We start from the raw sequence: 16,103 nt of genomic DNA, 5'->3' as shown, positions 1-16,103 counted from the left end.
ACTATCCAATCAGGAGAACGCTCACAACCACAAAGTAAATAAGTTTGACCGAAGGCAATTAATTTCGTAAAGCATGTTCTTCAAATATCGGAAAGATAATAATCAGCAAGACCAAAAAATATTGAGATTCCTTACAAATACAAATATCCGACGACTGCAATGGTTTTAGGTTTGATTAAAACGATGTATTGGAAAAAAAAAACTAGGGTAAGCTCTTTTAGCGTTTAATTGTAAAGTAAACATTCTAGCTATATTCTGAAACGGAAGAAAACTTCCACCAATCAGAGTGTTTGCAACGCAAACAAAAGCGTGATGACATAGCATATCCGCCGTGTTTGCTTGCACGGAAGGGCTAGCGTGCCCGAAAACGGGCAAGTTGATTGAAGAGAAGGGCATATATGCAGGAGAGTTACAAAGTTTGTTCAATTCATGTAACAGATTAATGTATAAATGTGTATAGGAAAATTCACGGCATCTTCGACGTAACAAGCCGCGCGAATACACGCAAAATTGCGTGGGTTCTCGCGTGGACGTATCCGGAGTTGCGTGATCAGTGTCACGTGAATCGCGAAAACTTTCGAGTCGGCACGAAAAGTTCAGAACGAAAAAGGAGACAGTCAAGTTCTGTTAAAACATCAAATTTCGTATGGACAGTTTCGTATAGCAAGCTGTCCAACTGCCATGTCGAACAACATTTATCTCCTTGAAGTAAAGCTCAAGATTACGCTATTCTCACCCTACCGCAATCTGGAAACGAAACCCTATTTCTTTTTGAAATGGCTGCTTGTTGGTAATTTTTTTAGCCATCGTTCCTGAAGAAACGATTTTTAAAGGGCAGTACGGGAAAGAGTTTTATGCATGGCCAGAAGTTATCAGGTAAATCCTCGTGCCGTTTCAGGTACGCTTTCGTTCTTCCTTCGTGCTTCGGAAAATATTACTTCGAAGCAATATCCACGTGCGAAGCATTTTGTTCCAACTTCACTTACTTCGGCCACGTGGATGTGGCAATCATCATATTCCAACTACGTTCGCCCATATGCACGTGCCAAGCATCATGTTCCAACTACGTTCGGCCATATGCACGTGGCAATCATCATATTCCAACTACGTTCGCCCATATGCACGTGCCAAGCATCATGTTCCAACTACGTTCGCCAGTGGTTCATCAAAGCAGTCGATTGTCGATCGTGGACAGTTCGAACGCGCCATAATGATTGTGAAAGTGGCTTTTTTTATCGGAATCCTCATATATAACTAAATCCTAACAACTCATCACCGTATCCTTCTAAAGAATAGTATTGTAATGGTAAAAAGCTACCAGGAGAACTTGAGAAATCCTCGTACCCTTTCGGTACGCTCTCGTTCTTACTTCGTGCTTCGGAAAGTCTTACTTACACTTACACTTACACTTACACTTACACTTACACTTACACTTACACTTACACTTACACTTACACTTACACTTACACTTACACTTACTTACCCAGATGGTAGCATAATGGTTACCTTGGTAACCACAAAAACTCTTTGTTGGCAAAACACCATATGCTTAACGACCATCAAATAGATTTGGAGAGTGTCGAAATTGTTGACAGGTCAACGGTGTGGAAACAACGACTAATTCTTGAAGCTTGGCATTCTGTGCGAGATAGGAACACTATAAACGAACACATAGCGCTACCAAACGTTTACAATAGCATTAAGAATTCATAGACTCATTAAGAATGCTCTAGAGACTTTTGTTGCACTCGGAAAGTTCATTTAATTTTTTTATCACACATTCGTTACATATTTTAACAGGACGCCATTGAACATTTGCATTTTTATCTTGCTGAAGAAGGCAACAGTAGTGGCCGAAACGTCCAAAAACAATATTTTTAGCCAGTGTCAACTTATTAATTCGAATTTTTGTTTTCAATTTTTTATTTATTTATTTTCAGAGTGTGATGAATGGAATGCACGTCATTTATGTGCCGCCATCAGTTTTGAAGAATGCACCGGCTATGTGGCTTCAGATGGTGACAAAACACAGAGGTATAAAAGTGCATGTGAGATCTGAAAAATATCTGTAATATGTTTATCACAAGAGTTGTTTTGATGATATTTGTTAGAGTCAGGGTATTTTCTTTCAGATCAACAAAGGGGTCGTCTTTGTGTTCATATGCACATAGCTTATTTTCCACCCCAGGTTATACATGGGCAACAGAAATTGCATTCCATGTAGGTTGACATTTTCTTTTCTGTTTTATTTCTTCAGCTACTTGTGCATTGGTTAGTTCCAGAGATCTTCACTGGTCACTACACGCCAGCAAAGATGTTAAAGATATCAACCTTAGTACCATTAGAATGTTATTACTGGCTGACAGAGCTAATCCTTGTGAGTCGTTAGTTAAGTGTCAGTGTGCGTTATTGAGTGCTTTAGGTTAAACTGAAGAAAGTGTTGACTGCTGCTTCCAATGCATTATCTGCCAATTATTTACCCTGTTGTGCAATGGTAAATATTTTTTTTAATTTCTGGTAAGTTGGTTTATGGCACACTTTGATTTCCAAGTGGCCTAGCCTTTTGGTTTATACCTGGGTTTATACCCAGCTGGCATCTCAGTTTAATATTGCTTCTTGCAGACATGTTACATTTGTGTGACTGCCTCAATTATTATTTTTTCTAGGGTCTTTGTCAGCCTGCGACTCTTTTCTAAATGCATTTGAGGCAAAAGGCTTAAAGCCTGAGGCTCTCTGTCCCTGTGCAAGTTCAACAGAAACAATGACAGTTGCTTTAAGAAGGTAATACACTGTACATAATTGAGCAGAACATGTTCTTTTGAAGACATGCACTAAGCATTGCTATGCGACTTGTATTGTAGCTTGAGAACTTCACTCCTTGTAACTCAAGTTGCATGAGAAATTGCTTTCTGTAAGATACCTATTAAGGACGGTGCCTCCTATTGCTACTGCGCACTTGTTCTGCGCATCACGCAATGCATCGATCACACTGGGCGCGTGCGCGCTTTTAATTAATTTGCTCGCTCAAAATGACGAATTCAACTACGCGAACAAGCGCGCGACTAAAAATCAAGAAAGTTTTCTCTGCGACGAAATCCAGTTTATGGACATATCCTAAGCCAGGAACAGCGGAAAAGCAACATATCAGTAACCATTGACCGCTAACCACTGAAAATGGCTCAAATTAACAGTTAAAAACAAATCGCTAAGCGCTAAAACGTTACCCGCAAACTGCTAACCGTGACGAATGGCTTAGTGCACGCGCGAGATACAAATATTCAACTCGCTAGGGAGGGGATAGGAAAAATGTAACAGACCCCAAAAGCGATTTCATAGAACCTGAAAACAACTGGTATAACTTTTGAAAACGCGTGGTGACCCGTACTTTTTATTTTATAGAATGTAAGTGGTAAGTCTATAGAGCACATGTTTAATTTTTTATTAAGTGAAAAAAAAATTAGGCCGATTTTCTGGCCGTGCAAGTGAGAGCTGCTAGAGTTAAAAATGGCTCAAACGCAATTATTTTGTTATTAAAAACGTGCATCACGCAGTTCCGAAGACATTATTTGTTAGTTATTGTAAAGATTGTTATATTTAATGTTGATTTTGTTCATGAAAAACCAATTTCAAATGGAATTTGCAAGGAAATTGTATTTAGTTTTACTTTATTTTAAAATGCCACGTCAGCACTTTTTTCCAGATTTCAAACCTAATTATCTCGAAAATTTGCGTGGCTACCCCCAATTTTCTTTTTGAATTTTAGTAGCCCTTGGTAACATCTACATTTCTTGTATAGTCATCGGCTGGGCAGAAATACTTTGTTATAAGTAGGCACCGTCCTTAAGATAACATTTCGGGATGCATGTAGGGTGTGGCCAGGGTTTTTGTTTGTTTCAATCTATTAATATGACAAACTTGTAGATAACTTTTTCAGGAAACATGTTTTAATGGCTGCATATTGAATTGTAATTACTTAGACCAGGCAAGCCAGGAACAACTGCTACTGGTCGTGGAGTGCTGTCGTTGTCTGGTCTGAGTCATGGAGTGGTGCGAGTGGACAAAGAGGGATCTCTAACATCACTGACCCTGCAGGATTGTGGGACAGTGTTGCCAGGAGGTACAGTCAAACTACAACCACATCATTTAGGAATGTTTTATATTTTTGTTTATTTATTTATTTAGTTTTATTTTACAAGTTCTCTTGTCAGGTGAACATATGTACAGGTGTTATAATAGTCCTGCTATTATGTGTATAACAGGATTTTTATGAGTATAAAAAAATGCCAGGCAAGAGACCTTTTCTTCAAGTGTTGCTCATGATAATCAGGATGTTTGTTTCTGTCAATATTACTATCTCAATTTGTCATTACCAGGGTTGCAGAATAAAAAAAGCCAAACATAGTGCTCTGTTGACTTCACCCAAGCGATTGTAAATGCAATCTCTTCATTCGTGAATTACATTTAAAGACTTTTTAATTTGTTTCGACCTACAGCCAAGATAGCAGTTGTGAAGCTTGAAGGTTCTCCATACTTGTGTAAGAGTGATGAGGTTGGTGAGCTGTGCATATCCAGTGGAGCCACAGGGAGTGCATACTGGGGGCTTGCTGGCAAAACTAATCACACATTTAAGGTAATTTATTACAATCACAATGTTGCGAACAATTTATTATGGCCAGAGTTTTGAAAGCTATGGTAAGCATAAAAGCTGTTTCAGATGAACCCCCCCCCCCCCCACTCAAAAAATAACTATTAGGAGTTCCCCTTGCTTAAACTGAATAATTTTCCACCTTCTCCTGTGTCCATTTGGGGAGACGTGGTGGCCTAATGGTTAGCATGCTGTACTCCAAATTTCAGCCCAGGCAGCCTGGGTATTGTTTTGTGTTCTTGGGCAAGGCACTTTACTCTCCTAGTATGTCTCTCCACCCAGGTGTTTAATTGGGTAGATTGACTAGCATCCCATCCAGGGGGAGTAGAATTACTCCTAGACGCTTTATTCTACAAAAACTGAGATAAGCTCCTAGACGCAAACTTAACCTTTACCTGTGACCATCAGTAGGACTTTCAATATTTAGATAACTATTTTGTTGTATCCATAGAGATACAGTATAGTGAGTGTATCTACAAAGCAATGTCAGCTTAAACAGGCCAATATTACTTCGCTTGTTTAGGTTCAACCTACCTTAGATGACGGAGCACCATGTGAACAGTATCCACTCAGTGACTATGTTAGAACTGGACTGCTTGGATTTTTAGGACCAGTAAGAATGTCTCTTTGTTTTCTTAGTTTATTTAATTTATATTATTAGTCCTTCCGGCTTTGAAGTCATTATCTTATGGATGCTAATCACACATGTAACATAAAGTTTCAATGTTTCTGTTAGAGCATAAGGCATCATCTTATTTATCATAAACTTTTCTTCAACCTGTCAGTTTGTAAGAAGTTTCTGATCACAGCTATTGTAGAATCCTTTATTACAGAAAAAACACATCCAAGTGCATTGTTGAGTTTTATAAGCACACAGGAATTTTTAAAAACACAAAAGAAGTGCGTAGAGAAGCAGGAGGTGCAGCCGAGTGCTTCTCACAATTTTTGAGTGTTCTTAAAAATTCCTAAGTGCTTATTCATCTCAACAATGCACAAGGAGAAAGTTTTTTATTTCTTTTATAAATGTTAAAGAAATTACCGTAAAGACTCGTGTATAAGCCGCACTCATAGATAAGCCGCACTCCCAACTTTGAAGCTTGATTTTGCGAAAAAAATAAAAACTTGAAATCCCAATTCCTTTTAAAAAGGATGCTCTTTTGATGATATATTGTCTTTATTGCTAAAGTCCAATTTGGAAAACGATGAAGTTTGACTGGAAATAGTACGAGCACAACAGATTGAGAACGATACAAAACATTTGCTTAGTAACCACACAGTCACTCGAAGAGAGTGTCTGGGGTCGAGTCACGTTCGATCAGTGATCAGTCAGGTATCAGGTAAACAACATGGAAAAGTTCACTGAAAGTTCGATTTCTAACCATATCAGCTGTGTGTTGGTAAAAACTTGTTGCTCAATGGGAGTTAAGCAAATAGGCAGCTTTGTGGACAAATGGAGATTCCATGTCAGCTCATGTTAAGCTGCTAAAGGGAGGTGTAAATTAATCGTTTGAAAGAGCAAATGAAGAACAATTCGTGACTGAGGAATTAACAGCTGCTCTTGGGTCCAGACCTTTTACCAAAAGCAATGATCGACAACAGCAGGTTTCAATATGTTACATATTTCTTTACTCAATATTTTAAGTGCATTTTCTGACCCCAGACTAGACAATTTACACCCCTCAAAAGCAATGGTCTCGTAGTTAAGCCGCACCCTTGATTTTGAGCCCAAACTTTTAGCAAAAAAGTGCGGCTTATACACGAGTTTTTATGGTATGCAGGCTCAAACTCGTGACGTAAGCCTTGTGCGTTTTAACTTGATAAAACATGCATGTGACTTAAGCCGCATGCTTTATGGAGCTATAATGAAGTCAAACTGACCAATCATAGTGCACGCAATTCCTCGGACATTTTATAACAATGGATAAATATATCATTCAATAAGATTCTTGGTTTCTTCACAGGGTGGACTGGTGTTTGTATGTGGTACAGCTGATGGTATAATCAAAGTCAGTGGAAGACGACACAACTGCGATGACCTGAAGGCCACAATCCTAGCTGTTGATCCAATTAAATTTGTCTATAGAGGCAGGTTAGTGACTTACAAATGTACTCATGACTGAGGCCTATGTTGGGCACAGACAGAGAAAAAATCCCCAAGCTTTACATTTAAAGTTATGTCACTTTTATTATCACTTTCTATGTTAGTCTCATTAAGTTGAACCATTCGGGAAATTTGACCATATATACATGAACATACACAGGGCTCAAAATAAGTTTTCAAAATATTGAAAATAGCACTTTTAAACTACCAATCGTTACATGTGTATAGACCCAGGGCTCGACAAAAACTAGAATTCCAGCTTGCCCATGGGGCAAGTAACTCTCACATTGTGCTTGCCCGGACACTTTTCCCCCTTGCCCAGGTCCTTAACCTTATTAATAATTCAAATGAAGGTGGCTTGCAAACGGTGAATTTATCACTGTCCTGAAGCCTTGTTCAAAGTAGCCTGGTGTTTATTTATAGTAAGCTTCCTTTAGTTTTTGTAAAGTTCATTTATAACCTTTGATTACCCTTGACAAATAGGCCAAAAATGTACTGCTTTGTTTCAAAATCGTTGTTTTAGAAATTAAGTTGATGGTTTGCCTGGGCCCTTGCCCGTCGGGCAAGTGAGCATGAAACGTCACTTGCCCGACAGGAAAATCTACTTGTCCCGGACGACCGGACGGGGGTTTTGGTGAGCCCTGAGACCTTCATATTTTGTTTCTTTTGAAGGATTGCAATATTCTCCATATCTGTTCTCAAGGATGACAGAATTGTAGTTGTTGCTGAACAAAGACCACAATGCACAGAAGAAGAGGTTGGCACAAAATTTTGCTGTGTTGCTCCCAAAAACACATTTTTTGAAGAAGAGTATTTTCAATTATTTATTCCACTTAAGTGATTGTCAATTCTTTAAAAAGATAGTAACCAGTGTTGCATTTTCAAGAGAGCTATTGCCTGATAACTCCCTCTAAAGGATCAGTTTCTTTCATTAAATTAATAAACTCACTTGCATAGTTCTATTTATGCCATGTGGCACAAAAGGCCTTATTTTAAAGGAAAACTGGTTTTATGGTCAATAATTTTACTTTGTTGTTGTTTTTCTTTAGAGCTTTCAGTGGATGAGTCATGTATTACCTGCAGTTGACAGTATCCATAATGTAAGAATTGACAGTGTTACAATTATGCCTTTGAAGTGTCTTCTATGAATGTACTGCATTGTCATTTTTAGTGCAGAATGCACTATTGTGATGGTTTGTTGGGGCTGTCGTCCGCTAAACCCCTAAAGCGCTATGGTGTAAACTTTAATAGTCAATTAATTAATTAATATCAATTAATTAATTATTTCTGTGAAGGGGGTAGGGGGTGGGGAGCACCTGACCGTACCCCCAGGTAAAACCTGGTGCATATCTACGTTACTTTCATATGAAGATCTCAAAGGTATATATTTGTTTCAGAAAACCCTTTGCTCTCCTTGTGGTACTACTCTTTCTAGGGTAACGTACTTTCCACCAAACGCATGCGCAGTTTAATCAACGTTTTTTTCTGGAACTCTCATGAACATCGCTTGTATTGCGTGTTTGCGGTAGGATTCCTGCAGACACCGTGGCACCAAGTGAAAACCGCAAATTAATTAAATTAGATTTTGAGACTTTCGCAGCGCTTTCGTAATTAGGAATGTAAAAACTTGCACCGGGATTTTCAGCTTGAAACTTCTGATAACCAGGAAACAAATATCCTAGGTGTACTTTGTTTTAAAAAACCTCTCGAAAAAGATGTTTTTTGATTAGATTTGTGCCTTTCTTTTTGAGGAGTGCTATTCGTGCAGTTTAAACCGTAAATTAATTAAATGAAAGTGAAATAATTGGCTTTATTATTAAAAGGAAGACAAACGCTATCGATGTCGCCATGAAACAAAACAAAAACGAACAAAAGTATCACGTTACGGCATTTTCAAGGAAAACAAAAGTATCTTGTTACAAACGAAGAAAAGTGTTGTGTTACGTTTGCAAAGATTAGCGTTAGAAAAACCCGGGAAAGAATACAAGTGGTGTTTCAATGTCTTATTGAAAGTTAACTAAAGCAAAAAAACACGAACACAAAACATCATACTTTCAATTGTTGACTCCATTGCATTCTGCACTGTCCTTTGAGTCTCTGAGTTTGTTATATTTATTTCCTTTGCCTCACAGGTTGGAATCTATTGTTTGTGTCTTGTTGCTCCTGGTGGGTTACCAAAGGTAAGTCCATATGTTGACATTGTTTTAAAAAGTTTTTAATTCATTCAAAAGAAAATTCTACAAAGTAGTTGAAATTTTTGTAATTTCGTCATTTCTGTAGACAAGTAGTGGTGCAGTGCATATTCACGAGACGAGACAGAAGTTCATGGAAGGCTCTCTTCACCCAGCTAACATCCTGATGTGTCCTCACAGTTGTGTGACAAATCTTCCTCAGCCAAGACAAAAACACCCTGGTAGGAAATTACCATGCCTTACTTAAAACTTATAAAATGAATTTATTTCCATGCTCTTTGTTGAAAATCGTATTTTCTCAATTAAACGCTGGGTGCCAAATAAATGATGGGACTCCAAGTTGGAGTTGAAAATAGGCCCCTCAGGTATTAATTTGAGGTATAATATGCTGTAGGTATATAAGCAAAATACATGTTTGTCAAAAACAATGAATAAAAACCCATGCTTAATGAACATCAGGCTCGAATAAAATACAGGAGTCAAATAAACGCTGGGTTCCCCAGGCCACGTTTGAAATATAGGCTGGGGGCGTTTAATTGAGAAAATATGGTATACCTGTATTCTTCTGACTCAAAATTAACCCTTTTAACTGCCGATTAAGATGGAAAGACCCCAAGAGTTTTAGATATACTGTATAAAAAGTGAAAAGTACTTGATTGTACAGTTTGGGGTAAGTACCCTTAAGGATTTGTCCCCACCCCTGAGTGTTGGAAAAACTTAGAACAGGCAGAGGATGAAAATTAAAACATTTTGATTAGAAATGAAATTCCCTCAAGGGTATATGAAATTTTGTTCAAAGTGGTAAGGAGAATTTTCACGGTGATCATCTCTCATCAGAGCCTGGTCCTGCTGCTACAATGGTGGGTAACATTGTAATGGGAACAAGAATAGGCGGTGCTGCTGGGCGGGAGATAGCAGACATTGAGGAGGACAGTGATATGGCAAGAAAGGTAAGACAAATTTGATATTATATAACTCTCAAGGCCTGTTCACATGGAGGAAAAAAAGTTTCGTATCCCTGGTTGGAGGGTCCATCCCAAGCCATCATTATGGAGTATCTATTCAGCTGTATGAAGAATGTTCTCTCTGTATTCCGATCCCAATTTTTTACATGTTCCGACTTGAAAGTATCTACATGGAAAAAATGTTGGCTTAACCACAGGGTCACCCAATTACCCTGGTCATGGCTATTTTTAAAGAATGGTTTGGAAAGTTCTGACACCCAAGGTGGTTTGGTATGGAGGAATACCCTCCCATCAGGGACAACTTATCTTTGAGTGTATGAACAGGCCTTCAGACTTGAACAGGACTCAGTCATACATTTCTCTAGCTCAAAATTTCAATTTATAGTCTTTAATCATAGCTGTCACTTACATGTTAACTGTTACTTTCTTTGCAGTACCAATTCCTGGCAGAGATTCTCAAGTGGAGAGCACAGACTATGCCTGATCACACGTTATTTACATTACTTAACGCCAAGGTAACTACAGATTGCCTGATTGACTGTTAAATATATCAACACCAGCAATGCTTTCTCTGGTTATTTTAATTTCCTATATATTTAGTTGAAATAAGCACAGCAAAGAGGTATTATTTCCTTATATTTCAGGGTACTGTAGCTTCCTTGTTGACTACCAGTCAGCTTCACAAGCGAGCTGAGCGTGTTGCTCAGATGGCGGTTGAACAAGGTCGCCTCAGTTCTGGTGACAATGTGGCACTTCTCTTCTCTCCTGGTACGTATTCCTTTGCTTAGCACCAACGAGCAGGTTCCTTGTTTTGTTTTGCTCTATTCCTATTTTCTCAACCATAAACTCATTGTCAAATAGCCAAAAAGAGATAGCTTGCTGGCTCAGAATTCTTTGTGACTTCGGAAAGTTTAAATCCCAGTTGTTTAGAGTACATTTCAAGCAGTCGACTGACTTTTGAAGAGTGTTTTCTTTGCTTTTGGGACACAAAGCACACTTCATAGCAAGCAACAATGTGGTGGAACACTTCTTAAAGTACCCTTTCTTTACCTAAATGTCATTATCTGTTTCTCTTGTGCATGTGTTCTGTTATTTTTAAATTTCCTCGGAGCTGTTATTTGTGTTGTGCTTAGCATGTCGATTTGCACTTTAGATTGATTAACATAAATTCTCCTTTAAACATCAGTACATTGTTATACAGATAGTTACGATACCACTTAATGCCCGCAACTGACATTAAATAGCAATCTTTGACAATCAGTAAGGACAAAATGCTTGGAATTTATTGTTGATATTTTTTTCTTCTTAGGTGTGGACTTCATTGTGGCGGTGTTTGCATGTCTTTATGCTGGTAAGACGAACAGTCTTTTTCGACAGCAACATAGTAATAAAATATACTAAAACGAATTTTTGCATCTGATCTTAGGTCTTATACCAGTTCCCGTCCGTCCCCCTCACACCAACAACATCAGCTCCACCCTCCCCACCGTCAAAATGGTTATTGATGTCAGCAAGTCACGTGCAGTGCTAACGACTCACAACATCGCCAAGGCGCTGCGATCCAAAGAAGCTGTGGGTGTAGTGGACATTAAGTCATGGCCCACAATGGTGGAGGTGGATGATGCTCCTAAGAAGAAGCTGACCAATCCATACAGAGCTCCTACACCTGAGATGATCGCTTATCTTGATTTTAGTGTTTCTACAACTGGAATGCTGTCTGGAGTGAAGGTAAGTCTTACTTTCTTTTGAATTGCCACACTTATCAACAGATGTAAAAGTTAAAACCACTTGTTTAAATACAGGATTAAAAAAACTTTTTTACTGCATAATAAACAGTACCACATGAAAGTACAGTTCAATCCCGATAACTCGAACCCTCAATAACTCGAACCTCCCGCTAACTCGAACCTTTTTCGATTCCCCTTCAGGTCATTTTCTTAATAATTTTACCCTCGATAACTTGAACTCCCGATATCTCGAACCTTTTTCGGGATTCGACTGTACTGCTCAATAGCTTTCATTTGAATGGTCACACACTTTGGTTTCATCGAGGCACTTACAGTGCGGCTACTGTAACCGGGGTCACCCAGACAAAGTTAACCAATCACAAAGCCGAACGGAAACAATAAATTTCAGCATTTTTTCACTTCAGCCAATAAAATGTCTACATCTACATTTTAATACGTCGGTAAAAAAGTCCATACGGATATCACACCAATGTCGAGTACAGAACAAAGAAATTTCAACTTCTTCGTTCGCCACGAAAACACATCAATGCTAAATTTTGTCTGTATGGCGCTGGATTTTCAATTAACTTCGATTGCATCCCTTTTGAGCTTGAGTAGTTGTGACAGCACAAGTTGGAAAGTAAATATCAGCGACATTAATGAAGGAGGAGTTCGAAACTGTGTCAAAACAGGGAAAACAACGGCCATGCCATTTGTCTCCAGACGTAAAAGTGCGTGGCGGAGTTCGCTCGTGACAATTTCAAACAAATTCCTCTACGGCATCAACCGGAGTTTTGGTAGTACCATTTGGAAAATAAATGCACGTAAGGCCAGCAAAGGAAGACATTCTAAAGTGCATAACGTACCAGAGAAAGCGACGATGACAACATTTATTTTTTTCACTTCACACAATAAAATGTCAGTTGAGTAAAAAACAGTGAAGTTTCATTTTGTTCACTCGTGAAGCTATTTACTTTATATGTTGAATAGAGCGTTAGCTAGCGTTGACGTTTCGATTTAAAATTTGAGTAGTTTCACATGCTGTACAAATGAATGTCATTCGTCATGCAAGTTTTCAAGAATCGATTTGTGAAAGAAGTGAACCCGACGGACGTTTGTTAGAATTTTATTCTCGGTAAAAAATAAAACTTATTGCTGGCTGTTTCAGTTTTTCTTGCAATTGTATAAACAATGCAAGACACAGGACAAATTCCGAACAGGAAAACCGGTGATGTTTTCAACACTAACATACTTGTTCATTTATTTATTTTTATCTGAATTTATTTCTTTTCGAAACAAATTCCTTCACAAGCTTGTCGAGTTGTTGGTCTTGGTCTTGGATGATGAGGAGTGTATGGCGTATTTGAAACTTTCACACTTAGCCGCCGGTTGGCTCTCTCGAGCACCTCAACTTTGCTTTTAAAACAGTTTAAAATTGGTCGCTCATTTGTACGGCAGAGAAGCTTCGATTTTTCCGAGAAAAGTCCCGACCACCGTTGTTGGTTACATGCAAATGACCCACAAGTTCAGAAGGTCATGCTAGTGGGCTGTGATTGGCGGATTTCGATCCGTCTCGCTCTTTAGCACGTCGAAAGATGGATGAAGTTTAAAGAACAGTTTCACTTGCTAGTTAGTAATGAAAACGTTGCCGATGTTCCTGTTTGGAATGTGTTCTGTTTTCTGCATTGTTACAATTGCGAGAAAACACTGAAACAGCCGGCTATAAAGTTTTACTTTTTCCGAGAATCAAATTCCGCCACACAGTTAGTTCAAACAAACGACCATCGCGTTCACTGCTTTCACAGAGATTGAAATCGATTCTTGCAAACTTGCATGCATAGGCGTACGAGGCGGGGGGGCGAGGGGGGCTGCAGCCCCCCCAGTGCCGAAATTTTTCGGGCAAAATGCTAAGAATTCGGGCAACAAGCCTTGAGAAAAAATAGAAAATAAGCGGACCAATCTCAACATTACAATCGAAACGAATTACGTCAACAGAAAAAGTATTGGAAATATACCGAACTTTGTGGTTCAAAAGTCCAAATTCCTCATTCATCTGCTTTCGTTTCCTCTCGAAAATTGCTATAATCATGTTCGATTTTTGTCGCAAATTCTGCGTGACCCCTCAGTTTGATTCAGTTGCAATCAGCTTTTCCATAGCTTGAGCGTTTGCGCGCGGTGGATCCAGTGTAAGTCTGTAAGACCTTGAAACAAAGCTGCGATACGGTTACAAATGTGATGAAGCTAATGCTTTTGACTCAAATGGTAAGATCTCAGGGTTATCTCAAAACTTTCAACAGAATGTTTAACCTTTTCATCCCTGAATGTTTCACACGCTTTTTATAACTTTCAAGTGGGGGAAAAACAATGTAAGTTGCCTTCCAAAAATACTTTAATTTTTGCTGAACTAGAGTGAATAAATAAAATATTTCCGAAGAAAAAGGATTCAGTACATTGACACCTTCGGACAACGCCTTGAGATTAATTAAAGAACTATCGTTTCCTTTAAGGTGACTCGATCGAAATAAATGACGTGCTGTATGCCTGTCAAAAATGTCTAATTACTTCACCATTTCTGACTCGATTTCCCTCAGACTTTCGCATTTTACTCGAAATTTATCGAAGATTAATACACACGCCAATATGTCGATGTAATGATTGCGAGTTTTGTGCGATGCTACTTTTATTGAACACACTTATTTGGATAAAACTGCTATTTACAGAAAACTGAGCGCTAGGATTTCGTTTAAACTACTGCAATTAGCTCATTATAACATCTTATTATGACTCTCTAAGTTTCCGAGAAATCGTCGGAACAGAAACCTCGACACAATTTGATCATCAAAAAGTTAATCTCGGGCAAACCTCGAGGCTGGGAACGCTCCAGCTCTTCCACATTTCGCCCAAAAGTACCATAACCGAAGACAAAGAAAGTTCAATGCATCAGTTTTGTTAGCTCCAAATCACATTCGGCTATTTGCAACGATGAAAAAGTTTGAGCAAATACTATAAACTCACCATTTGCGTCAAAATGTAGGAAGGTCGCCAAATTTACGTTTTTCTAAATTACATGAAAACTATCCGTACGAATTCCTTAAAACAACCGGACCATTAAATTGAACATCTTACACAAACTTTGTGCTACTCTACATTTCTGGAGCTGCCTTGATATGGATGAATTATTTTTTTAAAGTGAAGCACTACTCCAACTCTCTATTGAACACGGCCATGTTGTCGTTTGAATTCTACAGCTGACGCTATGCAAATTTCCTTGGATTTGATTAGAATTTGAAGAATTCGCACATGGATAAGGGGGGTGCATTTTACCCCATAAGACAGCGGTTATTTGAATAACAATAAACAGACTACAATGTGTTAATTTCAACTTTAGTACCAACCCTTTTCAAATTTCATGTGGTATAAATTAAGGACACCTCTTACATCAGAACATGAAGCAACTGAACACTGTCAATGCACCCCCCTTATCCATGTGCAAATTCCAAGGAAATTTGCATAGCGTTAGCTGCAGAATCCAAACAACAACATGGCCGTGTTCACAATAGGGTTGGAGTAGTGCTTCACTTTAAAACATTATTTCATCCAAATCAAGGCAGCTCCAGAAACGTAAAGCAGCGCCAAGTTTGTGTAAGATGTTCAAATTAATGGTCCGGTTGTTTTAAGCAATTCGTACGGTTAGTTTTCATGCAATTTAGAAAAACGTAAATTTGGCGACCTTCCTACATTTTGACGCAACTGGTGAGTTTATAATATTTTCTCAAACTTTTTCATCGTTGTAAATAGCCGAATGTGATTTGGAGCTAACAAAACTGATGAATTGAACTTTCTTTGTCTTCGGTTATGGTACTTTTGGGCAAAATGTGGAAGAGCTGGAGCGTTCCAAGCCTTGAAGTTTGCCCGAGATTAATATTTTGATGATCAAATTGTATCGAGGTTTCTGTTCCGACGATTTCTCGGAAACTTAGAGAGTCATAATAAGATGTTATAATGAGTTAATTGCAGTAGTTTAAACGAAATCCTAGCGCTCAGTTTTCTGTAAATAGTAGTTTTATCCAAATAGGTGTGTTCAATAAAGTTAACATCGCGCAAAACTCACGATAATTACATCGACATATTGACGTGTGTATTATTCTTCGATAAATTTCGAGTAAAATGCGAAAGTTTGAAGGAAATCGAGTCAGAAATGGTGAAGTTATAAGACATTTTTGAAAGGCATACAGCACGTCATTTATTTCGATCGAGTCACCTTAAGCAAACAGGCAAGGTTTGTACACAACTATTTCAATAAACGGTTTGTCGTCCTTTTTATATTCCTCTTTATTAGGCTTTCCATCCATGCCAATTTTTTTTCGGGCAATAAGGTCTCCGCCCCCCTAGGTCCGAAGGTGCCCGTACGCCTATGCTTGCATGACAAATGACATTCATTTGTACAGCATGTGAAACTACTCAAATTTTAAA

The 16,103-nt window shown here is 38.5% G+C and overlaps 1 protein-coding gene across 3 annotated transcripts in view; it reads left to right on the top strand.

Annotated features, from left to right (window-relative positions):
• LOC144630306 (disco-interacting protein 2 homolog C-like) overlaps positions 1 to 16,103 on the top strand; it is a 54,899-nt gene that overhangs the window by 24,142 nt on the left and 14,654 nt on the right. For all 3 annotated transcript variants that reach the window (XM_078488645.1, XM_078488646.1, XM_078488647.1), the window contains 16 exons: positions 1,941 to 2,034; positions 2,258 to 2,377; positions 2,667 to 2,781; positions 3,978 to 4,117; positions 4,494 to 4,630; positions 5,169 to 5,258; positions 6,607 to 6,734; positions 7,419 to 7,503; positions 7,796 to 7,846; positions 8,879 to 8,926; positions 9,027 to 9,159; positions 9,776 to 9,888; positions 10,338 to 10,418; positions 10,548 to 10,671; positions 11,213 to 11,254; positions 11,330 to 11,631. In XM_078488645.1, coding sequence (XP_078344771.1) covers positions 1,941 to 2,034; positions 2,258 to 2,377; positions 2,667 to 2,781; positions 3,978 to 4,117; positions 4,494 to 4,630; positions 5,169 to 5,258; positions 6,607 to 6,734; positions 7,419 to 7,503; positions 7,796 to 7,846; positions 8,879 to 8,926; positions 9,027 to 9,159; positions 9,776 to 9,888; positions 10,338 to 10,418; positions 10,548 to 10,671; positions 11,213 to 11,254; positions 11,330 to 11,631 — 1,803 coding nt within the window. The remainder of the gene's footprint in view (positions 1 to 1,940; positions 2,035 to 2,257; positions 2,378 to 2,666; positions 2,782 to 3,977; positions 4,118 to 4,493; positions 4,631 to 5,168; positions 5,259 to 6,606; positions 6,735 to 7,418; positions 7,504 to 7,795; positions 7,847 to 8,878; positions 8,927 to 9,026; positions 9,160 to 9,775; positions 9,889 to 10,337; positions 10,419 to 10,547; positions 10,672 to 11,212; positions 11,255 to 11,329; positions 11,632 to 16,103) is intronic.

The sequence above is a fragment of the Oculina patagonica genome, chromosome 11 (assembly GCF_052425735.1).
Source record: "Oculina patagonica isolate OP01 chromosome 11, crgOcupat, whole genome shotgun sequence".
Taxonomy (NCBI): Eukaryota; Metazoa; Cnidaria; class Anthozoa; order Scleractinia; family Oculinidae; genus Oculina; species Oculina patagonica.
Note: the sequence above shows the minus strand (reverse complement) of the source record. Positions and strands in the feature narration are given on the sequence as shown.